This window comes from Rhinopithecus roxellana, chromosome 12 (assembly GCF_007565055.1).
Source record: "Rhinopithecus roxellana isolate Shanxi Qingling chromosome 12, ASM756505v1, whole genome shotgun sequence".
Taxonomy (NCBI): Eukaryota; Metazoa; Chordata; class Mammalia; order Primates; family Cercopithecidae; genus Rhinopithecus; species Rhinopithecus roxellana.
The window spans coordinates 114,890,734-114,916,797 of record NC_044560.1 but is presented as its reverse complement, the minus strand read 5'-3'; the positions used below and the strand labels follow the sequence as shown (position 1 = coordinate 114,916,797).

At 48.6% G+C, this 26,064-nt stretch overlaps 2 protein-coding genes across 7 annotated transcripts in view; one reads left to right on the top strand and one right to left on the bottom strand.

Annotated features, from left to right (window-relative positions):
- NLRP7 (NLR family pyrin domain containing 7) overlaps positions 1-7,038 on the top strand; it is a 23,319-nt gene extending 16,281 nt beyond the window's left edge. For 2 of the 3 annotated variants that reach the window (XM_030912848.1, XM_030912847.1), the window contains exons 10-11: positions 2,610-2,780; positions 6,682-7,038. In XM_030912848.1, coding sequence (XP_030768708.1) covers positions 2,610-2,780; positions 6,682-6,814 — 304 coding nt within the window. In that variant the 3' untranslated portion in view covers positions 6,815-7,038. The remainder of the gene's footprint in view (positions 1-2,609; positions 2,781-6,681) is intronic. The other variant, XM_030912849.1, reaches the window with a different exon arrangement.
- A 2,338-nt stretch (positions 7,039-9,376) lies between these two features.
- Positions 9,377-18,337, bottom strand: NCR1 (natural cytotoxicity triggering receptor 1). 4 transcript variants are annotated; one of them, XM_030912856.1, is made up of 7 exons: positions 18,138-18,337; positions 18,025-18,060; positions 17,552-17,836; positions 15,956-16,234; positions 15,425-15,472; positions 13,338-13,388; positions 9,377-9,596 (listed from the first exon to the last, which is right to left on the bottom strand). In XM_030912856.1, exons 1-7 carry the CDS (start codon positions 18,169-18,171, stop codon positions 9,529-9,531), a joined length of 801 nt encoding a protein of 266 aa, XP_030768716.1. In that variant the 5' UTR covers positions 18,172-18,337; the 3' UTR covers positions 9,377-9,528. The 4 variants fall into 4 exon arrangements, with proteins under 4 accessions (XP_030768716.1, XP_030768717.1, XP_010377454.1 ...); XM_030912857.1 differs by having other exon boundaries at positions 9,378-9,596; positions 13,338-13,385; positions 18,138-18,334; XM_010379152.2 differs by lacking the exon at positions 9,377-9,596 and adding an exon at positions 12,413-12,877 and having other exon boundaries at positions 18,138-18,322.
- Between the last annotated feature and the right edge of the window lie 7,727 nt (positions 18,338-26,064).

Below are 26,064 nucleotides of genomic sequence, written 5' to 3'. Positions count from 1 at the left end.
TCAAGTGATTCTCCTGCCTCAGCCTCCTGGGTAGCTGGGAGTACAGACGCCCGCCACCACGCCCAGCTAATTTTTTGTATTTTTAGTAGAGACGGGGTTTCACTGTGTTAGCCAGGATGGTCTCGATCTCCTGACCTCATGATCCGCCTGCCTCGGCCTCTCAAAGTGCTGGGATGACAGGCGTGAGCCACCGCGCCCGGCCAATTTCTATGTTTTCCATATCTCAGACTGTATCACTTTGGATCCAGTTTTTTTTTTTTTTTTTTTTTTTTTTTTTTTTTTTTTTTTTTTTTTGAGACGGAGTCTCGCTCTGTCGCCCAGGCTGGAGTGCAGTGGCCGGATCTCAGCTCACTGCAAGCTCCGCCTCCCGGGTTTACGCCATTCTCCTGCCTCAGCCTCCCAAGTAGCTGGGACTACAGGCACCCGCCAACTCGCCCGGCTAGTTTTTTGTATTTTTTAGTAGAGACGGGGTTTCGCCGTGTTAGCCAGGATGGTCTCGATCTCCTGACCTCGCGATCCACCCATCTCGGCCTCCCAAAGTGCTGGGATTACAGGCTTGAGCCACCGCGCCCGGCCTGGATCCAGTTTTAAGAGCAAATCCCTCCAGAAACTGAATCTAGGTGGGTGGGCACTTCCAAAGTCATGTAGACGGCCTGGAGAAGTGAAATATAGGCGAGAATGGCCCTCAGTGACCTGGACTTCAGGAACATTGCTGCTTCTGCTGGGATCCAGTAATCAGGAAGCCGTGAGCCTGCCCCAGCTCATAAACCCAGGGAACTGGAGGTGGGATACCACCCCAGGAAATGCAAAGCCTCCACAAATGGAATAGTGAGGTGTTGATCACTTCTCTCTCCGAAGTTTGTCAGTTGCATCCTTGGATGCAACCTATTTTCCAACTAGAATCTGCAATCCTAATGAGAAGAGAATCTGCATCATGTCATTACTACTTAGCTTTGTTGTAGAGACAAGAAAAAAACACGAGAACACAGGGTACCTTTTTTCTTTTTTGAGATGGAGTCTTGCTCTGTCACCCAGACTGGAGTGCAGTGGTGCTGTCTTGGCTCACTGCAACCTCAGCCTCCAAGGTTCAAGCGATTCTCCTGCCTCAGCTAAGTAGCTAGGATTACAGGGGTGCACCACCATGCCCAGCTAATTTTTGTATTTTTAGTAGAGAACAGGTTTCACCATGTCGGCCGGGCTGGTCTCCCAACTCCTGACCTCAAGTGATCCACCTGCCTCAGCCCAAAGTGCTGGGATTACAAGCATGAGCCACTGTTCCTGTCCTCCTAAAGTTTCTTAACCTATCACCCTGAGGAACATTTCAAGCTGCAAGCCAGACGTGACACCTTACTATTTCCAAAGGCTCAAAAGCTCAGTGCAAATAAAGGAGTGGATCACCTGGTGGCTTGCGCCTATAATCCTAGATTCTCTGGAGGCTGGGGCAGGAGAATCACTTGAACCTGGGAGGCGGAAGTTGCAGTGAGCCGAGATCACGTCATTGCACTCCAGCCTGGGCAACAAGAGCGAAACTGTCTTAAAAAAAACAAAACAAAACAAAGGCTTTTACAGTGGCCTACAGGGCCTTATGGTCTCGTCTTATCAGTTATGAGCCAAAATCATCCTACTTTCTCACTAGCTCAGTATTTTATTTACAAGAGTCGTTCCCCCAGTTAGCACACTGGATCATGATCTAACATCCTTCAGTTTTTTCCCTCCTATCACTTTCCCAAAGAGAACTTAAGTGACCGGCATAAATCTAGCCAATGCCTCTCTGGTTGACTTACCTCTACCCTGTTGATTTTAATACCATCATCCATTGTCTTCAATAGAACATATCCAGATACATATCCAGATGTCTGCTGTCACTAAAATAAACTGAGGATTTCTTCATCTCACTTCTCTCTGCATTTCCTCAGTACTGGATCCCCAGCAAATACGCTGCTTTTTTTTTTTTTTTTTTTTTGTTTTGTTTTTGAGACCGAGTCTCACTCTTCCTCCCAAGCTGCTGTGCAGTGGCGATATGTTGGCTCACTACAATCTCTGCCTCCTGGGTTCAAGCAATTCTCCTGCCTCAGCCTCTCGAGTAGTTGGAATGACAGGTGACAACACCATACCTGGCTAATTTTTGTATTTTCATTTTATGGATTTATATATGAGATGGAGTTTCACTCTGTTGCCCAGGCTGGAGTACAGTGGCACGATCTTGGCTCACTGCAACCTCTGCCTCCCAGGCTCAAGCGATTCTTGTGCCTCACCTTCCCAAGTAGCTGGCATCAAAGGCACTCACCACCATGCGTGGCTAATTTTTTGTAGAGATGGGGTTTCACCATGTTGGCCTGGCTGGTCTCAAACTCCTGAACTCAGGTGATCCACCTTCCTTAGCCTCCCAAGGTGCTGGGATTACAGGTGCCTGCCTCCACACCCTGCCTCATCTTTGCATTTGTAATAGAGGTGGGGTTTGACCATGTTGGCAAGGCTGGTTTCGAGCTCCTGGCCTCAAGTGATCCACCTGCCTTGGCCTCCTGAAGTGTTGGGATTACAGACATGTAAAGTGTTGGGATTACAGACTGCTCAGTGAATGCACGGGTTTCCATGTTCTTCCTCAACAGCCTCTGGAGCTGCTCCCTCATGCCTTTCTATTGTCAGCATCTTGGATCTGCTCTCATCAGCAATCAGAAGCTTGAAACTCTGGACCTGGGCCAGAATCATTTGTGGAAGAGTGGCATAATTAAGCTCTTTAGGGTTCTAAGACAAAGAACTGGATCCTTGAAGACACTCAGGTATGGCTTTTCTTTTTTTTTTTTTTTTTGACATGGAGTCTTGCTCTGTCACCCAGGCCGGAGTGCAGTGGTGCGATCTTGGCTCACCGCAATCTCCGCCTCCCAAGTTCAAGCAATTCTCCTGCCTCAGCCTCCTGAGTAGCTGGGCCTACAGGCATGCCAGCATGTCCAGCTAATTTTTGTATTTTTTTCTTTTTTTTTTTTTTGAGACGGAGTTTCGCTCTTGTTTGTAGCCCAGGCTGGAGTGTAGTGGTGCAATCTCGGCTCACTGCAAGCTCCAACCCCTGGGTTCAAGTGATTTTCCTGCCTCAGCCTCCTGAGTAGCTGGGATGACAGTCGCTTGCCACCACGCCCGGCTAATTTTTGTACTTTTAGTAGAGACGGAGTTTCACCATATTGGCCAGGCTGGTCTTGAGCTCCTGACCTCAGGTGATCTGCCTGCCTTGGCCTTCCAAAGTGCTGGAGTTACAGGCATGAGCCACTGCACCTGGCCAATTTTTGTAGTTTTTAGTAGAGACAGGGTTTCACTATGTTGGTCAGGTTGGTTTTGAACTCCCAACCTCAGGTGATCCACCCGCCTCAGCTCCTCAAAGTGCTGGGATTACAGGTGTGAGCCAACACACCCAGCCCTGGGATGGCTGTTTCACATGGTGAATTTCTTCACATGCAGAGAAGAGTGGTTTTTTTGGGAGTGGGTGCACTCTTTGTAGGAATCAAGGCATCTTTCTACAGCACACTCCTAGCTTAGGAGATAATTTAAAAATTAGATGCTTCTATAAAATGCTCTGTGAATTGAATATTGTCCAACATTCCCCCCAGACACTTAGTGCTTGGCATACTGATGGTTTAAATCATCCTGGAGTACAGACTGGAAGCTTGTGTGTATGTGTGTGCATGAGCGTACACACACACACACGCACACACACCCCCCTCATCATTACATCCAAAAATAGGTAGTTCCCAGAGCTGTCCTGGGTCTTAGCTTTTCAGAGGATCGTCCTACAGATGTTCCCTTAATTGTGAACCATGTATATGTTTTCAATGACTTATTTTTATTTTATTTTTTTTGAGACGGAGTCTCGCTGTGTCACCCAGGCTGGAGTGTAGTGGCCGGATCTCAGCTCACGGCAAGCTCTGCCTGCCGGGTTTACGCCATTCTCCTGCCTCAGCCTCCTGAGTAGCTGGGACTACAGGCGCCGCCACCTCGCCCGGCTAGTTTTTTGTATTTTTTAGTAGAGATGGGGTTTCACCGTGTTCGCCAGGATGGTCTCGATCTCCTGACCTTGCGATCTGCCCGTCTCAGCCTCCCAGAGTGTTGGGATTACAGGCTTGAGCTACTGCATCAATGACTTATTTTAACATAATCTACCTCAGTTTCTTCTTGGTCTTTTTCTTTTTCCCTTTCCCCTTTCCTCTTTCTCCTTTCCCTTTTCCCTTTTCTTTCCTTTTCTTGAGAGAGTGTTTTTCTCTGCTGCACTGTGTGGCTATGTTGCCAAGGCTGTTCTCAAACTCCTGGCTTCAAGCGATCCTCCTGTCTTGGCCTTACAAAGTACTAGGATTATAGGCGTGAGCCACTGTGCACAGCGCACTTGTCTTATTCAAGAGTTCAGTTGTAGAGATGATACGCATTTAGACTCCTAAACGATTCTAGTGTTCCATTATTGGAACGCTAAGCATATGGGAGTTGTTTATATCCTGCTCAAGGTCATTGCCAAGGTACGATTTTTCACACATGTCTGCAGCTCAAATAATTGTAACCTCTGGCATAAATGGGTTAAGGTTTAAGGGGTATATCATGAAAGTTGAGCTATACAGTGTCATGCTTCTCTTGCTAGTGGGACCATGGTCTATAATGCCACCAAGGACTATTGGTGACAAATCTCTAACCCTGTGGTCTCTTATGTCATATGTTTTGGACGTATTTCTGTTCTCATTCCTCAGTTCCTCCTCTGGGAGGCCAAGGTGGGAGGATCGTTTGAGGCCAGGAGTTTGAGACCAGCCTGGGCAACACAGCAAGCTAGTGTCTCTACGATGACCACCCCTCATGTTCACATGTACAGGGTTGCATGCTGCTGCCATGTTAGAGCCACATTTGCTATCATTAACCCTGGGGTTCACTCTGGCATTCTCTTAGTTCTACTGAAGGTTTGATTTGCCACTAGTTTTTATTTATTTATTTGGAGACAAGAGTCTTTTTCTTGTTTGTTTGTTTGAGACAGAGTCTCGCTCTGTTGCCCAGGCTGGAGTGCAGTGGTGCAATTTTGGCTCACTGCAACCTCTGCCTCCCGGGTTCAAGCAATTCTCGTGCCTCAGCCCCCTTAGTAGCTGGGACTACAGGTGCGTGCCAGCATGCCTGGCTAATTTTTGTATTTATTTTATTTTACTTTTTTGAGACGGAGTTTCACTCTTGTTGCCCAGGCTGGAGTGCAATGATGCGATCTCTGCTCACTGCAACCTCAGCCTCCCAGGTTCAAGTGATTCTTCTGCCTCAGCCTCATGAGTAGCTGGGATTGCAAGCATGGGCCACCATGCCTGGCTAATTTTTTTGTATTGTTGGTAGAGATAGTGTTTCTCCATGTTGGTCAGGCTGGTCTTAAACTCCCAATCTCAGGTGATCTGCCTGCCTTGGCCTCCCAAAGTGTTGGGATTATAGGCATGAGCCATCACGCTTGATGGCATGAGCCATCACACTTGTATTTTTAGTAGAGATAGGGTTTTGCCATGTTGGCCAGGCTGGTCTCAAACTCCTGACCTCGTGATCTGCCTGCCTTGGCCTCCCAAAGTGCTAGGATTACAGCCATGAGCCACTGCGCCCAGCCAAGGAGACAGAGTCTTGCTCTGTCACCCAGGTTGCAGTACAGTGGCACGATATTGGCTCACTGCAACATCCACCTCCCAGGTTCAAAGCGATTCTCCTGTCTCAGCCTCCTGAGTAGCTGGTATTTCAGGTGTCTGCCACCACGACCAGCTAATTTTTGTATTTTCAGTACAGACGGGTTTTCACTATGTTGGCCAGGCTGGTCTCGAACTCCTGACCTCAGGTGATCTGCCTGCCTCAGTCTCCCAAAGTGCTGGGATTATAGGCATGAGCCACCATGCCCTGGCCTGATTATTTAGTTTTCAAATTTATTTTTTAAAGACATGTTTTACTGTGTTAGCCAGGCTGGAGTACAGTAGGGCAATCTCCATCTTGTTGCAAGCTCCGCCTCCTGGGCTCAAGTGATCCTCCTGCCTCAGCCTCCCGAGTAGCTGGGACTATAGGCATGCACCACCATTCCTGGCTAACTTTTTGGATTTTTGGTAGAGACAGGGTTTCGCTGTGTTGCCCAGGCTGGTCTTGAACTGCTGAGCTCAAGGAATCTGCCGGCCTTGGCCTCCCAAAGTGCTGGGACTACAGGTGTGAGACACCGTGCCTGGCCATAATCTACGTCATTGTGTGGGTCTAAATTTCTTTTTAGAAAACGTTTCTGGCTGGGTGCTGTGGCTCACATCTGTAATCCCATGGCTTTGGGAGGCCGAGGTGGACGGATCACTCGAGGCCAGAAGTTCGAGACCAGCCTGGCTAACATGTCACAACGCCATCTCTACTGTAAATACAAAACTTAGCCAAGCGTGGTGGTGCACACCTGTAATCCCTGTTACTCAGGAGGCTAAGGCATGAGAATCGCTTGAACCTGGGACCTGGAGGTTGCAGAGAGCCAAGATGGTACCACTGCACCCCAGCCTGGCCAACAGAGCAGAGCCAGACCCTGTCCCCCCCCGCAAAAAAATCCCAAAAATGTTTCCTGCTTTGTGTGTTTGAAAACAGATGTTCAGGCATCCTGGGTAGTTGAGAATGAATTTCTCGGGACAATGAAACTACAGGCGCCCTGGGAACATGTGTTTTCTCTGATCCCTGCAGGTTGAAGACCTATGAAACTAATTCGGAAATCAAGAAGCTGTTGGAGGAAGTGAAAGAAAAGAATCCTAAGCTGACCATTGATTGCAATGCTTCTGGGGCAACGGCACCTGCGTGCTGTGACTTTTTTTGCTGAGCAGCCTGGGATCGCTCTACGAATTACACAGGAAGCGGGAATCTGGTCTCTAAGATGTTTTATGAATGAAGGTCAGAGGGTCACGTGTTAACACTAGAGTCTGTGTCAAGATGTCGAATTTGACACTGGTTTTCTCGCTGTTTGTGGGAGATTCTGCACAAGTCACACACCCACTTCACATCACACTACGCACCTTCTCACGGGGATAATAAAGTGAGCACTCTTGTTGCAGCTGCGTTTATTGACATGCTCAAGAGTAAACCTGCCATAAACATGCTACTCTGTGCTTAGTCTAGGAAGAAGTATGGCTGAGAAGTTCAGGGATGATTCTGTTGATTCTTCTATTTCTTCTCTAACTCAGGCACCCCTTGGTCTAGTTTACAAACTGCCTGGTGCAGCTATGTGATCGGTGTGTCTTTGTGACTTACTTGATCATATCCTAACCCACGCGTTGACAAATGGGCCAGATAGTTAATATGCTTGGCACTGTGGGCCCCGTGGTCTCTCATCAGCTCTCAGCTGTGCCTTTGTACACGGAAGCAGTGCAGATGATCTGTGCCACGGGCCTGGCTCGCACCTGCGGAGGCTTCCCAGAAACAGCTTGAGGGCCACGGGCAGCCAACCCTGTTCTAATCCATCCTGTTACCCACAAAACAAGCTTACGGGCACTGTTACCTTTAATTCAGAAACATAGAACTCCTGAAGTGCTGTGATTACAGGCGTGAGCCACGGTGCCTGGCCAGCATTAATTACCTCTGACAAGCCCTGTGTCCAAATAGTCACACCTGGGGCTAGGGCTTGTATGTGAAATTTGGCAGGACCAATTCAGACCATGACAAGGACTGCCCTGTGTGCCACGTGATGCATAGCAGCATACCTGGACTTTGCCCAGCAGACACCATGAGCCTGAGCCTACCCCCACTGCAACTCATGACAACCGAAAAGCTCTGGGGATGTGGCCAGATGTCCGCATGGGGACAAAATCACCCCAAGTTAAGAATGGCTGTCTCCTTTGGGAGGCTGAGGCGGGAGGATCATGAGGTCAGGAGATCGAGACCATCCTGGTTAACACGGTGAAACCCCGTCTCTACTAAAACTACAAAACAAAAAATTAGCCGGGCGTGGTGGCGGGTGCCTGTAGTCCCAGCTACTTGGGAGGCTGAGGCAGGAGAATGGCGTAAACCCAGGAGGCGGAGCTTGCAGTGAGCTGAGATGGTGCCACTGCACTCCAGCCTGGGCAACAGAGCGAGATTCTGTCTCAAAAAAAAAAAAAAACGCTGACTGAAGAATTCACAATTGCAAAGTGCCCATTGACTAACGAGCAGATAAAATGTGGTGTCTACACGTCATGGCCATTAGAAGGAAGGAAATAATGTCATTTGCAGCAACTGGGATGGAGCTGGAGGCCATTATTCTAAGTGAAGTCACCCAGGAGTAGGAAACCAAAATCCGTACGTTCTCACCGCTACATGCATTCCATCCTGGGCAACACAGCGAGAGTAATTTATTTTGTTTTTGAGGAGGACTCTCAGTCTGTCACCCAGGCTGGAGAGCAGTGGCACGATCTCGGTTCATTGCAACCTCTGCCTCCCGGGTTCCAGTGATTCTCCTGCCTTAGCCTCCCGAGTAGCTGGGACTGGCTCTGGCGGTGGGGGTGCCCTGTAAACCTGTTGGCGCCGTCACTGTCAGAAAACGAGTCGCAAGAAGTGTGTGAGAAGGCCAGCGAGGTGACTCCTTTGAGGAGGAAGTGGTCAATGTGTGAAATACAAGCATGGAGAAGCAAAGAGAAGGGCTGAGCAGGGTCACTGTGTTCCAGGAAGCTCATCAGGGTTGGTCTCACACACAGCTTCAGAGGAAGTGTGGGGGAGAGAAGCCGGTTTCCAGCAGGTGGGGACCGCACATGAGAGGTCAGAACAAAGGCTGCCAGTGTGGGTTATGTCTTAGGGAACGTGGCCCCCAGAGCCATGGACCAGTGAGTGTCAGTGGGAGTGGGTCTTCTGGCTGGGCGCGGTGGCTCAGTAATTCCAGCTACTCTGGAGGCTGAGACAGGAGAATCGCTTGAACCCGGGAAGCGGAGGTTGCAGTGATCTGAGATTGCAGCACTGCACTCCAGCCTGGACGTGCAAAGCGAGACTCCCATCTCAAAAAAAAAAAAAAGTTGATCTCCTAGAAGCAAGACTAGGTGGCAGTTAACAGGGGCTGGGCGCGGCAGGGGAGGAAGATGTTGGTCAGAAGGCACAAGTATCTGGGTGTGGTGGCTCCTGTCTGTCATCCCGGCACTTTGGGAGGCCAAGGTGGGTGGATCACCTGCGGTCGGGAGTTCGAGACCAACATGGAGAAACCCTGTTTCTACTAAAAATACAAAAATTAGCTGGGCGTGGTGGCATGCACTTGTAATCCCAGCTACTGCGGAGGCTGAGGCAGGAGGACTGCTGGAACCCGGGAGGCAGAGGTTGCAGTGAGCTGAGATCGCGCCACAGAACCCCAGTCTGAGTGAGAGAGAGAGATTTCGTCTCAAAGAAAAAAAAAAAAGCACAAGTATTTAGTTATAAGATGAGTTACTTTTGGGGATCCAGTGTTACACGATGGTGATTACGGTTAACACACAAGCAGGTTTTAAATGTCCTTACCCCTGCTTCCCCTGTTACCAGCTGAAGCTGTGAAGTCCTGGGTCCTTGGTGGTGTGAACAAAGCGTGGGTCGTGATACACACACCTAGCAAAGCAGCAGCAGTTTATTAAGCACAGGATTACACTCTCGGAGAGGGGAGAGCAGGCGGACCCCTGCAAAATGAGATCGGTGTCAGTTTGCTATACTTCGGGTCTTTTTTTGTCTAATTAGGGATATACAACCATTTATTGACCACTGTTCACCAGTATTTACAATAAAGTAAACCATATACAGTTGAATAACACTCGGATTACCACAAAGTTGTGTTTCCTGGCTTTTGCTGAACCAGTAAAGCAAATAGTGAAAAGATTGAGCCTATACTTTTTTTGTTTTTGAGATGGAGTCTCGTTTTGTCACCAGGCCGGAGTGCAGTGGCGCTATCTCAGCTCACCGCGACCTCCGCATCCCAGGTTCAAGCGATTCTCCTGCCTCAGCCTTCTGAGTAGCTGGGATGACAGGTGTCTACATGTAAGGAATGAGTTGGGGTAAAGAAAAAATATGCAAGTCAGCAGTTTGTCTCTGTTTATTTATTTAGAGATGGAGTCTCTCTCTGTTACCAGGCTGGAGTGCAGTGGCGTGATCTCGGCTTACCGCAACCTCCACCTCCCGGGTTCAAGCGATTCTGCTGCCTCAGCCTTCTGAGTAGCTGAGATTACAGGTGCGAGACACTGTGCCCGGCTAATATGTTGTAGTTTTAGTAGAGACGGGGTTTCATCGTGTTGGCCAGCTTGATATTTAACGGAAAAATCAGATTTAGAGAATAAATTTGACTGGCACGAGGCACCAGAATAATGGGAGGGTGTGGGGCCCATGTGGTGAGTATGTAAATGGGTTCATAAGTAGAAGTTCTCAGGGAGGAAAGCAATGGTGGTGTCCAGACAGCATTTAAAGGCCCCTAGTGAGAAGTCTCAAGTTGCAGGCTGTGCCACGGCCCCGTATATACATTCTTTCATTTGACATATATTTCCTGAGAACCCCTTTATAATTGCCGGAGCTGTGAATGCAGCCACTAAATCTGACATAGATCAATTCACACGAGTTCACGGCGGAGACAGGAAAATGGACATGCATGCCGAATCAGGGTTCAGGTGCCGTTACAAGGAATTAGCAGGTGCTCTAGGATGAGAAAAGTGTCTTGGCCAGGCATGGTGGCTTACACCTGTAATCCCAGCACTTTGTAATCCCTGCCAGGCCAAAGCAGGGCGATCACCTGAGCTCAGGAGTTCGAGACCACCCAGGGCAATATGATGAAACCCCATCTCTTCTAAAAACACACAAAAAATTAACTGGGTGTGGTGGTGCGTGCCTCTCGTCCCAGCTACTTGGGAGGTTGAGGAAAGAGAATTGCTTGAACCCCAGAGGCGAAGGTTGCAGTGAGCTGAGGTTGAACCACTGCACTCCAGCTTGGGCTACACAGTGAGACTCCATCTCAAAACAAAAAAGTGCTGTCTGTGTGTGAAGTCAGAGTTATGGAAACTCTTGGAGGAAATGGTATCTATGCAGAGCTCTGAAGAACAACACAAGGTATGGATAAAGAAGAGAGAACGGTGGCCAGGCGTGGTGGCTCATGCTTGTAATTCCAGCACTTTGGGAGGCCGAGGCTGGTGGATCACCTGAAGTCAGGAGTTCAAGACCAGCCTGGCCAACATGATGAAACCCCATTTCTACTAAAAATACAAAAATTAACCAGGCATGGTGGTGCATGCCTGTAGTCCCAGCTATTCAGGAGGCTGAGGCAGGAGAATCGCTTGAACCCTGGAGGTGGAGGTGGCAGTGAGCCGAGATCGCGCCACTGCACTCCATCCTGGGCAACAACAGTGAAACTCCATCCCAACAAAACAAAAACAAAAACATAAAAAAGAAGATGGGATTCTGTGGTGCTTTGGGGTAGGAGGAATTGGGGCATGGTTGGGATGCAGCCAGGACTCGCTATTATTTTTTTTTTCTTTTCTTTTTTTTGAGACAGTCTTGCTCTGTCACCCAGGATGGAGTGCAGTGGTGTGATCTCGGCTCACTGCAGCGTCTGCCTTCTGGGTTCAGGGGATTCTCCTGCCTCAGCCTCCTGAGTAGCTAGGATCACAGACATGTCTCATATCATGCCTGGCTAATTTCTGTATTTGTATTTTTATTTATTTTTTGAGACAGAGTCTTGCTCTGTCACCCAGGCTGGAGTACAGTGGTGCAATCTTGGCTCACTGCAGGCTCTGCCTCACGGGTTCAAGCAATTCTCCTGCCTCAGCCTCCCAAGTAGCTGGGATTACAGGCACACGCCACCATACCTGGCTAATTTTTGTATTTAGTAGAGATGAGGTTTAATCGTGTTGGCCAGGCTGGTCTCGAACTCCTGACCTCAGGTGATCTGCCCACCTCAGTCTCCCAAAGTGTTGGGATTATGGGCATGAGCCACCGCCCCCAGCAGGATTCACTTATAAAGCTGCTTCTCTACGATTGGTTGTTGCCACAATGCCTCCTGAATCATTTGATACGGACCTATTCTATATTGGTTATTAACTATTTTAAATGGCTTCCTGCAGAGAAAGGAAAGAAAGACCAAAGTAGGAAACAAATATTTCCATGGCCATCCTGTTAAAGAAGAAGAGATCTTTTCAGAAAAGACCAGAGTGGTTAAAAGTATGGTTTGCAGTAAGTGGCACAAAAATACTTAGAGCCTAGAAGAGACCACAGGATATGTCTACAAAAGAAATTTAGCAGCTGGGCGCGGCAGCTCATGCCTGTAATCCCAGCCCTTTGGGAGGCCGAGGCGGAGGGATCTCTTGAGATCAGGAGTTCAAGACCAACCTGACCAACAGGGAGAAACCCCATCTCTACTAAAAATACAAAATTAGCCAGGCGTGGTGGCGCATGCCTGTAATCCCAGCTACTCGGGAGGCTAAGGCAGGAGAATCGCTTGAGCCCAAGGGATGGAGAGGTAGAGGTTGCAGTGAGCCAAAATCACGCCATTGCACTCCAGCCTGGGCAACAAGAGCAAAACTCTGTCTCAAAAAAAAAAAAAAAAAAAAACCAGAAAGAGATTTAGCATGTAGTTCTCCCACCCACTGCGTCGTCCGGGATGCTCTGACAAATGGAATGCCAGTGTCCCCCATTCCCTGCAGTGACTCCCTCCTCAGTGGGTCTGACGCAGAGCTCACGCCGCTGAGGCTCAACACCAGCTTTCAGTTCCACCCATGGCCGCTGCGTCTCATGGTCATTCTTCAAAGAGTCTTTGTGTTCAACCTTCTCCTGCCGTCCTAAGTGGAAGCTCTGCTGGCTTGCTCTCTAGTCCTCTTCCTGCTGAGCCAATCTTCAACCAGGAGCCACACTAGAGCCACCAGGACCAGGAAGGCCAGGCCCATCCGGAGGAGATTCTGGGCAGTGTAGTCCCGGAGGGCAAGGTCTGTGGGCAGCAGAACAGGGTGATCTCGCTGACAGGGATGTAAGAACATCCTCTTTTTTTTTTTTTTTTTTTTTTTACACAGAGGCTCAATCTTGTTGCCCAGGCTGGAGTGCAGTGGTGTGATCTCAGCTCACTGCAACCTCCACTTCCCAGGTTCAAGCTATTCTCCTGCCTCAGGCTCCCAAGTAGCTGGGACTACAGGCGCCCATCACCACGCCCAGATAATTTTTTCTCTTTTTAGTAGAGATGGAGTTTCTCCATGTTGGCCAGGCCGGTCTCGAACTCCTGACCTCAGATGATCCGCCCGCCTCAGCCTCCCAAAGGGCTGGGGTTACAGGCGTGAGCCACTGTGCTTGGCCAAGGACACCCTCTTGTTCTGTTCATCCCGATCTCTTTCCCAGGTCATTACTCTATGCCCAGCTCCTTCCTTCAGAGCCTATGGCCCCAGGAGTCTACTTACCTTTCTGGAGTCCCGTCTCGGTGGTTAAAAGGCAGGTGTCCCAAGAGTCTGCTGATAATAAGGGAAGTGAAGAAAAGAGAACGATGTTGACCTCTTCCGCCCCCGCGCTCCTTCCCTTGGGTCCACCCCATGACGTCCTGCGGTTTTGCAAGGTCCTACCCTACCCTGCAGGGCCCAGGGGCTTCATCCAGCAGGCAAAGCGGAAGGGTCCACAGATGGACAAACCTGAGGAGGAATTCCAGTCTAGAACTCATGAGCAGGTGTCTTTGCACCAGTCATGTCTTCTATTTTTGTTTTTTTTGTTTTTTTTTTTTTTTGAGATAGAGTCTCGCTCTGTTCCAGCCTCCCGAGTAGCTGGGAGTACAGGCACATGCCACCACACCTGGCTAATTTTTTTTCATATTTTTAGTAGAGACGGGGTTTTGCCAGCCAGGCTGGTCTCGAACTCCCAACCTCAGATGACCTGCCTGCTTTGGCCTCCCAAAGGGCTGGGATTACAGGCCTTCCAGGCTGGAGCGTAGTGGTGCGATCTCAGCTCACTGCAACCTCAGCCTCCCGAGTTTAAGCGATCCTCTTGCCTCAGCCCCGAGTAGCTGTAATTACAGCGTGTGCCACCACGCCCACCTAATGTTTGTATGTGCAGTAGAGACGGGGTTTCACTGTGTTGGCCAGGCTGGTCTCGATCTCCTGACCTCAAGTGATCCGCCCGCCTCTGCCTTCCAAAGTGCTGGGATTACACGCCGGAACCACACGGCCCAGCCCCTGTCTTCTATGTAAGCCTCATTTTCCTCATTAAGTCATCATTACCTCTTTCCCCTCACACGTAGTCAAATTCAAAGTCTCACTATTTTTTTTCAATGTGCTAACTGTGTAGCCCCAGCCCCATCCCATCTCCACGGTCATTTTCCAAACATCATTTTCAACCCTCCTGGCCTCAGAGTTATTATTTTATTACCCCAGTCATCCTCCTGCCCCAGGGCACAGGCAGAGGCCATTTCCTCTCTCTGGAGCCTCCTTTCTCCTGAGAGCCACGTGACTAACTCAAGTCTGAACGCATTTGTTCAGATGCCTTCTCTGAGGTTCATCTGGACAACCCTATTTAATACTGCTAACTGCCATTTCAATCCCTGTAAGTCTGTTCTACTTTGTCTTTTCCTTCCATAGCATCATTTCCTCCTATGTGCTATCCTGACATTGATCCATGGTCTGTCTCCTTCTGCTAGAATCTAAGTGCCACAAAGTCAAGATATTTGCCTGGCTGACTGTTACAGTGTAATTCACCGTGTATACTATGCACTATATATATATAATATATATATAATATACACTGTATTATATATATAATATATAATATATATAATATACAGTGTATATTTTATTTATATTATATATATATATATATTTTGTGTGTGTGTGTGAGATGGAGTCTTGCTCTGTGACCCAGGCTGGAGTGCAGTGGCGCGATCTCGGCTCACTGCAACCTCTGCCTCCCAGGATCAAGTGATTCTCTCCTGAGTAGCTGGGATTACAGGTGCATACCACCACCACGCCCGGCTATTCTTCGTTTTCTTTTTTTTTTTTTTGAGACGGAGTCTCTCTCTATTGCCCAGGCTGGAGTGCAATGGTGCAATCTCAGCTCACTGCAACCTCTGCCTCCCTGGTTCAAGCGATTCTCCTACCTCAGCCTCCCAAGTAGCTGGGATTACAGGTGAGTACCACCATGCCTGGCTAATTTTTGTATTTTTAGTAGAGATGGGGTTTCACCATGTTGGCCAGGCTGGTCTCGAATTCCTGACCTTGTGATCTGCCTGCCTCAGCCTCCCAAAGTGCTGGGATTACAGGAGTGAGCCATGGTGCTCAGCCTAATTTTTGTATTTTTAGTAGAGATGGGGTTTCGCCATGTTGGCCAGGCTGGTCTTGAACTCCTGACCTCAAGTGATTCACCATCCCGGCCTCCCAAAGTGCTGGGATTACAGGCGTGAGCTACCGTGCCCGGCCTCAATGAATATTTTGAATGAATGCCATGTTTTTAGTGTCACTGGGAGGCTCTGATGTCTCCTCTGAGCTTAGAAGGACTAGTTACTCACCAGGAAATGTGGGGTCTGTAGGTGCAAGGCTGGTGTTCTCAATGTCGCCTGGAAAAGGAGATAAAGAAAAAAAGTAAGGATTTTGGGTTTCCTCCAGTCTTGCCATTATTTTTTTTTTTTTGAGATGGAATCTTGCTGTGTTGCCCAGGTTGCAGTGCAGTGGTATGATCTCGGCTCACTGCAACCTCTGTCTCCTGGGTTCAAGCGATTCTCCTGCCTCAGCCTCCTGAGTAGCTGGGACTAGAGGTGTCCGCCACTCCGTCTGGTTAATTTTTTTATTTTTAGTAGAGACAGGGTTTCACCGTCTTGGCCAGGCTGGTCTCGAATTCCTGACCTCGTGATCCACCCGCCTTACCATTCCTTTCTCTGCTCCCTCCTCCTTCCTGCTTCTGGTGTTCTTCCTCACATGACCAACTGGGCTCCCGGGAAGTGGACGTCCCTTGGACACCATCCCCATCACTCTCTGGACATCCCTTAGGGCTCCAGGTAGGACATGGCGGCGGGGGCTGTGGGAATCGAGCATTTCCTCACCTGTGACCAGGAGCTTCACTGGCTCACTGGGGAAAGACCAGGCATAGTTGTTATAGGAGCCAAAACATCGGTATGTCCCTCTGTGTGCTGTGGTCACAGGGCCCATGGGGAACTCCGCCTGGACCTTCCCGTATCTGCGCTGTACGTCTCTGGATCTTCCCTCCTTGAGCAGTAAGAACATGTTTGTTGCGGTGTCTAGATGGCAGTAGAAGGTCACCTTCTCTCCCGAGGTCACTTCAGGTCCAGGATGAACCGAGAGGGTGGGTGTGTCATACATTTCTGTGAGAGAAGGTGGGGCCACCGCACCAGAAACTTAGAGACGAGCAGCCAGCTATTTGTATATTTTCTGCTTTCTTTTCTTTTCTTGTTTTTTTTTTTTTTTTTTTTTTTTTTGAGACGGAGTCTCGCTCTGTCACCCAAGCTGAAGTGCAGCGACGCGATCTTGGCTCACTGCAACCTCCGCCTCCTGGGTTCAAGCGGGTCTCCTGCCTCAGCCTCCCGAGTAGCTGGGACTACAGGGGCCCGCCACCATGCCTGGCAGCCAGCTTTTTTTTTTTTTTTTTTAATTTAAATTAGTATTATTTTGGTCAAATACACACAATAGAAGATTTACCATCTAAACCATTTTTTAAAATGGTACAGGGTCTTGCTCTGTTCCCCAGGCTGGAGTGCCATGGCACTATCTTGGCTCACTGAAGCCTCGACCTCCTGGGTCAGGAGTTTGAGACCAGCCTGGCCAACATGTTGAAACCCCGTCTCTACTAAAAATGCAAAAATTAGCCAGGTGTGGTGGCCCATGCCTGTAATCCCAACTACTTGGGAGGCTGAGGCAGGAGAATTGCTTGAATCCGGGAGGCAGAGGTTGCAGTGAGCTGAGATTGCACCACTGTACTGCAGCGAGACTATCTCAAAAAAAAAAAAAAAAAAGCTAAATTTTGTTTTTTAGAAAAACACCACCTGGCTGGGTGCGATGGCTCACACCTGTAATCCCGGCACTTTGGGAGGCTGAGGCGGGCAGATCACCTGAGGTCAGGAGTTTGAGACCACCCTGGTCAACATAGTGAAACCCTGTCTCTACCAAAAATACAAAAATTGGCGTGGTGTTGGGCGCCTGTAATCCCAGCTACTTGGGAAGCTGAGGCTGGAGAATCACTTGAACCCAGGAGGTGGAGGTTGCAGTCATGGGAGACTGCACCATTGCACTCCAACCTGGGTGACAGGAGTGAAACTCCGTCTGAAAACAAGCAAGAAAACCCCACCACCTGTGATGGGTGAGGGAAGCAAAGTGTAAGCCACTGTGCCTGGCCCACGGGCATTGTTTTTGAGGACATTCCTCAGTCATACCCCTGCACACAAATATCTATCTCAGAATCTGTGTCTTGGAGAACCTGACCGAGGACACATCTGCTCGTAGGACACAGAGACACTGTCTGCAGACAACGCCTTGTAGGCCGAGATTGTGACGGGGATCACCCCTCCTCCAACTTCCTACCGAGACAAGCAGTGTCTGAGTGGGGCTTGGAAGAGTTCATAGATAATGCTCCATCCCGGATGCAGACTGAGCTCACTCTCCAGTTAGAGAACTGGACAGTTTACCTGTTACCACCAGATCCAGCAAGTCGCTGGGCTCTGACCAGAGCTCCCCAACCCGATAGATGCAGCTGTATCGCCCTGCCTTGCGGGAGTTCATGTCCGGGATGTGGAATTTGACTTTGTTAATCCGTTCAGGGGGTTTTGGTCTCTCCACGGCAAAAAGGCTTCCTTCAAAATGCAGCTGGTATTCAACAGCTCCATAATTTCCCTGGCAACAGAGGGTCGCTTGCTTTTCCTTTGGAACCATGTAAGTGGATTTGGCCCTGATGATCGGTTTTGGGAGAGTCTCTGGAAGGGAATCAGAGGCTGGAGTTCCAGCTGAGCCCCGTCCCCCCAACCGTAGGCTCCACCCTGCTGCTGGCCCCAGGCCCTCCTGGGAAGCCAGCACCCTGCCCCCTCTCCCCAGCCGTGCTTGGGTGGAGGGTGCTTGGCCTGAACCCGAAAGAGTGACCCTGGGCTTTGAAGGAAGGACTCACGCTTTGGGGCGCTGATCCTCTGGCTCAGACACAGCCCTGGAAGACGGGAATAATGAGACCCGTTGCCTCCCAGGCACACCCTGATCCCATTCCCCTTCCATGCTAGAACTCACCGAGGCAGAGCAGGGCACAAAGCGTAGAAGGCATGGCTCAGATTCCGCTGGCCGAGTGCTGAGCAGCGGGGTGGGGACTGAGCCCAGCGGGCCAGAGAGATGCACAGGAAGTGGTGGTGAGCCCCAGCGCCCATCGCCAGGAAGCTTTCATGTTGACTTTTTTCATTAGAACGTTCACAACTCCCCCTCCCCCTCCACCTCCACCTATGAGCCTACAGAAAGGCCATGGTCCCTCTGACATGTCTGCGGTCTAGCCAGCTCCTCTGACAACTTGTCTGCTCAGCCTGAAATGCATTTCTGGGTCAACTTCTCAATTCTGCAATGTGAAGGTGGTACCCACAGCTGACTGTGAGAAGTCAGGCCTAATGACGCTCAGAGGAAACCCCCTGAGAATCGTATAAAAACACAGGGAATTTCACAGTGAGAAACTGGAACAGGAATGAAAAGAAATTAAAGAAGTGTCGCAGGACGAGCCGCAGACAAAACTCCTCAGACACCGGATTAAAGAAGGAAGAGGTTTTTTTATTCGGCCGGGATCCTCGGCAGACTCACGTCTTAAGAGTCGAGCTCCTCAAAAAAAGAAATTCTTGGCCTTTTTAAAGGCTTACAACTCTAAGGGGTCCACGTGAAAGGGTCATGATAAATCAAGCAAGCGTGGGAAACGTGATTGGGGGCTACATGCATCAGGTAACAGAACAAAAAGTTTTACAATGCTTTTTTCATACAGTGTCTGGAGTTTACAGATAACACAAGTAGTTTAGGTCGGGGTTGATGTTATTATTATTCCTTTTTTTAACTCCTAGGGCCGGGTGGTGGTGCCAAGGTTGTCTGGCTATTTATCTTACTTTTGCTTCTTTCTAACTTTTTGCTTTCTGTCTCCTCCTGTCTTGTTAACTAGGCAAGGTTGGGGGAGGAGGGCAGCAGGAGGAGTAGTGGTCTCCTTCCTTAATAGCAAAAGCTCAGTTGTAGGTAAGAAAACCCGGCTGGGTGCGGTGGCTCAAGCCTGTAATCCCAGCACTTTGGGAGGCCGAGACGGGTGGATCACGAGGTCAGGAGATCGAGACCATCCTGGCTAACATGGTGAAACCCCGTCTCTACTAAAAAATACAAAAAACTAGCCGGGCGACGAGGCGGGCGCCTGTAGTCCCAGCTACTCGGGAGGCTGAGGCAGGAGAATGGCGTGAACCCGGGAGGTGGAGCTTGCAGTGAGCTGAGATCCGACCACCGCACTCCAACCTGGGTGACAGAGCGAGAGTCCGTCTCAAAAAAAAAAAAAAAAAAAGAAAACCCGCCGGGCGCGGTGGCTCACGCTTGTAATCCCAGCACTGTGGGAGGCCGAGACGGGCGGATCACAAGGTCAGGAGATCGAGACCATCCTGGCTAACACGGTGAAACCCCGTCTCTACTAAAAATGCAAAAAATTAGCCTGGTGTGGCGGTGAGGGCTTGTAGTCCCAGCTGCTTGGGAGGCTGAGGCAGGAGAATGGCGGGAACCCGGGAGGCGGAGCTTGCAGTGAGCCGGGATCGCGCCACTGCACTCCAGCCTGGGCCACAGAGCGAGACTCCGTCTCAAAAAAAAAAAAAAAAAAAAAAGAAAACCCAATTCCCCCTGAGGAAGAGAAAGAGGTGGAATCCTTTAAAAATTAGCTGCCTGTTTTTCTGTCTGTGGCTAGTGAGCCTTATCTCTCCCTTCGAAGGCATTGTGAAGACCCTGTTTCTCCAGCTGTGCAGCCGCAAGGTCACTAGGCAGATAAACTCAAGTCGCAAAACTTGTTTTTCCTTGAAAAGTACGAAAGAATGTCATGCATGTCTCAATGGAATAACTGTCTTTGTTTCTCGCTTCTGTAATATGCTTCCCCGTGCACAGATCTCCTCTGGCCCCATGAAATGCTTAAAAGGTAACCAGACTCTTTGTTCGGGGCTCAGTCTTTTTGGATGTTGATCTGACTGGGCTGGTGCGCCTGAGGGAGGAGACCACCCCTCACATTGTCTTATGCCCAATTTCTGCTTCCAAAGAAAGAAGTAAAAACTAAAAGGCAGAAATGAAATCCACAGGCAGCCAGCCCGGTGCCGCACCCTGGGCCTGGTAGTTAAAGATCGACCCCTGACCTAATTGGTTCTGTTATCTATAGATCACAGACATTGTATAGACATGCACTGTGAACATCCCTATCTTAGACTGGGTGCGGTGACTCATGCCTCTAATCCCAGCACTTTGGGAGGCTGAGACAGGTGGATCACGAGGTCAGGAAATCAAGACCATCCTGGCTAACACGGTGAAACCCCGTCTCTACTAAAAAAAAAAAAAATACAAAACATTAGCTGGATGGGGTGGCGGGCGCCTGTAGTTCCAGCTACTTGGGAGACTGAGGCAGGAGAATGGCGTGAACCCGGGAGGCGGAGCTTGCAGTGAGCCGAGATTGCGCCACTGCACGCCAGCCTGGGCGACAGAGCAAGACTCTGTATCAAAAAAAAAAAAAAAAAAAAAGAAAATCCCTATCTTGTTTTGTTCTGATCTAATTCATCTGATTACCGGTGCATGCGGGCCCCAGTCACGTACCCCCTGCTTGCTCAATCAATCACAGCCCCCTCACATGCACCCCTTAGAGTTGTGAACCCTTAAAAGGACAGGAATTGTTCACTCGGGGAGCTCGGCTTTTGAGACAGATGTCTTGCCGATGCCCCCTGGCCGAATACACCCCTTCCTTCTTTAACTCAGTGTCTGAGGAGTTTTGTCTGCCGCTCGTCCTGCTACACACCTAAATAATAATAATAATACATCCTCCTCAACCCCTCGGTCTCTCTAATTCCTTTTTTTTTTTTTTTTAGACGGAGTCTCGCTCTGTTGCCCAGGCTGGAGTGCAGTGGCCGGATCTCAGCTCACTGCAAGCTCTGCCTCCCGGGTTCACGCCATTCTCCTGCCTCAGCCTGCCGAGTAGCTGGGACTACAGGCGCCCGCCACCACGCCCAGCTAATTTTTTGTATTTTTTAGTAGAGACGGGGTTTCACCGTGTTAGCCAGGATGGTCTCGATCTCCTGACCTCGTGATCCGCCTGTCTCGGCCTCCCAAAGTGCTGGGATTACAGGCTTGAGCCACTGCGCCCGGCCTCTCTGATTCCTAATTTATCCCGCAACGATACCATCTCATACCAGTCAGAATGACCATTACTGAAAAGTCAGAAATTAACAGATGCTGGTGAGATTGTGGAGCAAAGGGGACACCTACTTTTTATTTTTTTATTTTTTTGTTTTCTGAGACCGTGTCTTGCTCTCGTTGCCCAGGCTGGAGTGCAGTGGCACGATCTCGGCTCACCGCAACCTCCGCCTCCCAGGTTCAAGCGATTCTCCTGCCTCAGCCTCCCTAGTAGCTAGGATTACAGGCATACTCCACCATACCTGGCTAATTTTGTATTTTTAGCAGAGACGGGGTTTCTCCATGTTGGTCAGGCTGGTCTCAAACTCCTGACCTCAGGTGATCTGCCTGCCTCGGCCTCCCAAAGTGCTGGGATTACAGGCGTGAGCCACTGTGCCCGGCCCCGAAGAGACACTCATACACTGTTGGTAGGCGTGTAAATTAGTTCAGCCACTGTGGAAAGCAGTTAGGAGATGTTTCAGAGCACTACAGAGTTACCATTCAGCCCAGCCATCCCATTACTGGGTATATATCCAAAGGAAAATAAATCATTCTACCAAAAAGACATATGCACTTGTATGTTCTTTGCAGCAGGATTCACAATAGGAAAGACATGGAAGTAACTCGGTGCTCATCAGAGGTGGACTGGATAAAGACAATGCGTTATGTATACACCACAGAATGCTATATGGTCTTGAAAAATCACAACATTATGTCCTTTGCAGCAACATGGATGCAGCTGGAGGCCATTATCCTAAATGAGTTAACACAGAAACAGAAAACCAAATACTGGCCAGACACGGTGGCTCACGCCTGTCATTCCAGTACTTTGGGAGGCTGAGGCAGGTGGATTGCCTGAGGTCGGGAGTTCGAGACCAGCCTGACCAACATGCAGAAACCCTGTCTCTACTAAAAATACAAAATTAGCTGGGTGTGGTGGCGTATGCCTGTAATCATAGCTACTCGGGAGGCTGAGGTAGGAGAATTGCTTGAATCTGGGAGGTGGAGGTTGCAGTGAGCCGAGATGGCGCCATTGCACTCCAACCTGGGCAGCAAGAGTGAAACTACATCCAAAAAAAAAAAAAAAAACCACATACCACATGTTCTCACTTATAAGTGAGAGCTAAACATTGGGTAAGGAGGGGAGCAAGGCTTGAAAATTTACCTATTTGGTAATATGCTCACTACTTGGGTGACTGGATCATTAGTGCAAGCCTCAACATCATGCAATATACTTGTAAAAAAACTGCACATGTATCTGCTGAATCTAAAAAGATAAAAATAGGGGTTTTAACGCTGGCTCCTCTGTGTACAGCATACATATGCTTGGATAAGTTAATTGGTTTAATCAGAATGCAATGATAACATTCTTCTTCAAAGATAATGCTATAGTGTTTCAATAAAATAAACGTGAAAAGAAAAACTTTTCATTCAAAGAACTTCATAAGAAAAGAAACATTTCCTTTCTTTTTCTTTTTTTGAGACAGAGTCTTGCTCTGTCCCCCAGGCTATGGTGCAGTGATGCGATCTTGGCTCACTGCAACCTCCGTCTCCCAGGTTCAAGCGATTCTCTTGCCTCAGCCTCCCGAGTAGCTGGGACTACAGACACCCAACACCACGCCCGGCTCATTTTTGTACTTTTAGTAGAGACGGGGTTTCACCACGTTGGCCAGGCTGGTCTTGATTTCCTGACCTCAAGTGAATCTTCCTGCCTTGGCCTCCTAAAATGCTGGGATTACAGGTGTGAATCACCACGCCTGGCCAAGAAACATATCTTTTAAGTAAGTAAGTAACTAACTCTCCACTTAATAAAAAAAATTCTATGCAGAAGTTGTTAAGATCTACAGTAAGAACACATGTTCTATCTGTGACATTGTGAAGAAGAAAAAAGAAATCCATGCATTTTATATATATATAGTTTTTTATATATATTATATATATATAATATATATATATATATACACACTATGCATAGTTTTTGGCACTCACTGGGGCCTTGGAATGTATCCTGGTGGATACAGGTAACTACTGTACAAGACTAGTTGTATCTTCTTGGGGCAAACAAATGTGCTAATTCTTTTTTTCTTTTCTTTAAGATGGAGTCTCTTGCTCTGTCCCTCAAACTGGGGTGCAATGGTGTGATCTCGGCTCACTGCAACTTCCACCTCCTGGGTTTAAGGAATTCTCCTGTCCTAGCCTCCTGAGTAGCTGGGATTACAGGTGCATGAGCCACCACACCCGACTAATTTTTGTATTTTTAATAGAGACAGGGTTTCACCATGTTGGCCAGGCTGGTCTCGAACTCCTGACCTCAAGTGATTGGCCCACCTTGGCCTCCCAAAGTGCTGGGATTACAGGCATGAGCCAGGTCCTCACACCTCAGCCCCCCTCTCAGCCATAACATAGTTACCTTCACCAAATAAATGTAAGAATATCTTTTTTTATTATTATTTTGAGCTTTCAATTGTGACATAATTCCAGACTTACAAAAAAACTGGCAAAAATAGTTGAAAGAATTTCTGGCGAGGCACAGTGGCTCACACCTGTAGTCTGAGCACTTTGGGAGGCTGAGGTGGGTGGATTGCTTGAGACCAGTCTGGGAAAAAAAAAATGCAAATAATTAGTCAGGTGTGGTGCTGTGTGCCTGTAGTCCCAGCTACTTGGGAGGCTGAGGTGAGAGGGTCATCTGAGCCCAGGGAGGTAGAAGCTGCAGTCAGCCATGATCGTGCCACTGCACTCTAGCCTGGGTGACAGAGTGAGACCCTGTCTCCAAAAAAAAAAAAAAAAATTCTGTAATTTCTTCATCCAGATTTCCCCAAAGTTAGCATTTTACTCCATTTGCTGCATCATTCAGCCTTTCTCCCTCTCTCTCCCCCAAAAAAGTGTGTCTAATTTGCATGTGATGCCCTAAACCTCTAATCACTTCAGGTTATAGTTCCTAAAACCAAGGACATTCTGCTCTGTTACTGATGTTCAAGGTCAAGAAATATCGCTGAGGCCGGGCGCTGTGGCTCACGCCTGTCATCCCAGCACTTTGGGAGGCCGAGGCGGGCGGATCACGAGGTCAGGAGATCGAGACCATCCTGGCTAACACGGTGAAACCCCGTCTCTACTAAAAATACAAGGAAATTAGCCGGGCGTGGTGGCAGGCACCTGTAGTCCCAGCTACTCAGGAGGCTGAGGCAGGAGAATGGCAGGAACCTGGGGGACGGAGCTTGCAGTGAGCCGAGATCGGGCCACTGCATTCCAGCCTGGGGCACAGAGCAAGACTCCGTCTCAAAAAAAAAAAAAAAAAAAAAAAAAAAAAGAATTATCACTGATATGGCACTATTGTCTGATCTATCCACTTTAGTCAAATTTCACCACTTGTTTTACCAGTGACATGTATTTGGTTTAGGATTTAATTCAAGATTACACAATTTATTTAATTGTCATGTCTTTTTTTTTTTTTTTTTTTTTTTTTTTTGAGATGGAGTCTCACTCTGTCGCCCAGGCTGGAGTGCAGTGGTGCAATCTCAGCTCACCACAACCTCCGCCTCCTGGGTTCAAGCGATTCTCCTGCCTCAGCTTCCTGAGTAGCTGGGATTATAGGCGCCCACAACCGCGCCTAGCTGATTTTTGTATTTCTAGCAGAGATGGGGTTTCGTCATGTTGGCCAGGCTGGTTTTGAACTCCTGACCTCAGTTTATCCGCCCGCCCCGGCCTCCCAAAGTGCTGGGATTACAGGCATGAGTCACTGTGCCTGGCCTCTTTTAAAAAATAAAACTATAGACTTTATTCTGATTTCACTAGTTTTTCCACTAACATCCTTTCTTCACTCCAGGAGCTCAAGTGATCCACCTGCCTTGGCCTTCCTAGGTATTGGGATTACAGGTGTGAGCCATCTGGATCTATTTAATTTAGCCTTAAGCCCACACCTGCATTCCTGGGACTGTCCCTATCTACAGACTCTAAGCCATGTTTGAGATGATGAATTTCAAGCCATGACTCAACCACTTAAGGGGTAAGTGACACAGAGGATATTACTAATAATTTTTTTTTTTTTTTTTTTTTTTTTGAGAATGAATCTTGCTCTGTCGCCCAGGCTGGAGTGCAGTGGCGTGATCTCGGCTCACTGCAAGCTCTGCCTCCCAGGTTCATGCCATTCTCCTGCCTCAGCCTCCCGAGTAGCTAGGACTATAGGTGCCCACCACCACACCCAAGTAATTTTTTTTTTTTGTAATTTTTTTTTTAGTAGAGACGGGGTTTCACCATGTTGGCCAGGATGGTCTCAATCTCCTGACCTTGTGATCTGCCCGTCTCGGCCTCCCAAAGTGCTGGGATTACAGGTGTGAGCCACCACACCTGGCCTTTTTAAAAAAGGTATTTAAAAATATAACTTTACTGAGATATAATTTACATGCCATAAAATTGCCCATTAAAAGTGCATAATTTAATGGCTTAAATTTGGTGGTATTCAAAGAGTTGGTGCAACCGTCAACACAGTCTAATTGTAGAATGTTGTCATCACAGCCCTTCAGAACCCCAGGCCCATCAGCAGCCCATCACCATGATCCCCTCACTTTCCCGGCCCTAGGCAACCACTTATCTACTCTCGCTAAAGACCACAAGGTACTTTTCAAAAATTGTGGCAAAATATACATAACATAAATTTTAATATTTATAAAGTTTTCTAAGGTCAGGTGAGGTGGCTCACGCCTGTAATCCCAGCACTTTGGGAGGCTGAGGTGGGTGGATCACGAGGTCAGGAGATCGAGACCAGCCTGGCTAACAAGGCAAAACCCCATCTCTACTA

Bases quoted from the DNA above. Each gene is read 5' to 3' on its own strand.
- NCR1 (XM_010379152.2), bottom strand. From the start codon at position 18,171: ATGCCTTCTACGCTTTGTGCCCTGCTCTGCCTCG. The intron at 17,837-18,024 runs GTGAGTCCTTCC...ATTCCCTTCCAG, and splicing joins GAGGATCAGCGCCCCAAAGC to AGACTCTCCCAAAACCGATC. The intron at 16,235-17,551 runs GTAAACTGTCCA...CTTCTCTCACAG, and splicing joins GCTGGATCTGGTGGTAACAG to AAATGTATGACACACCCACC.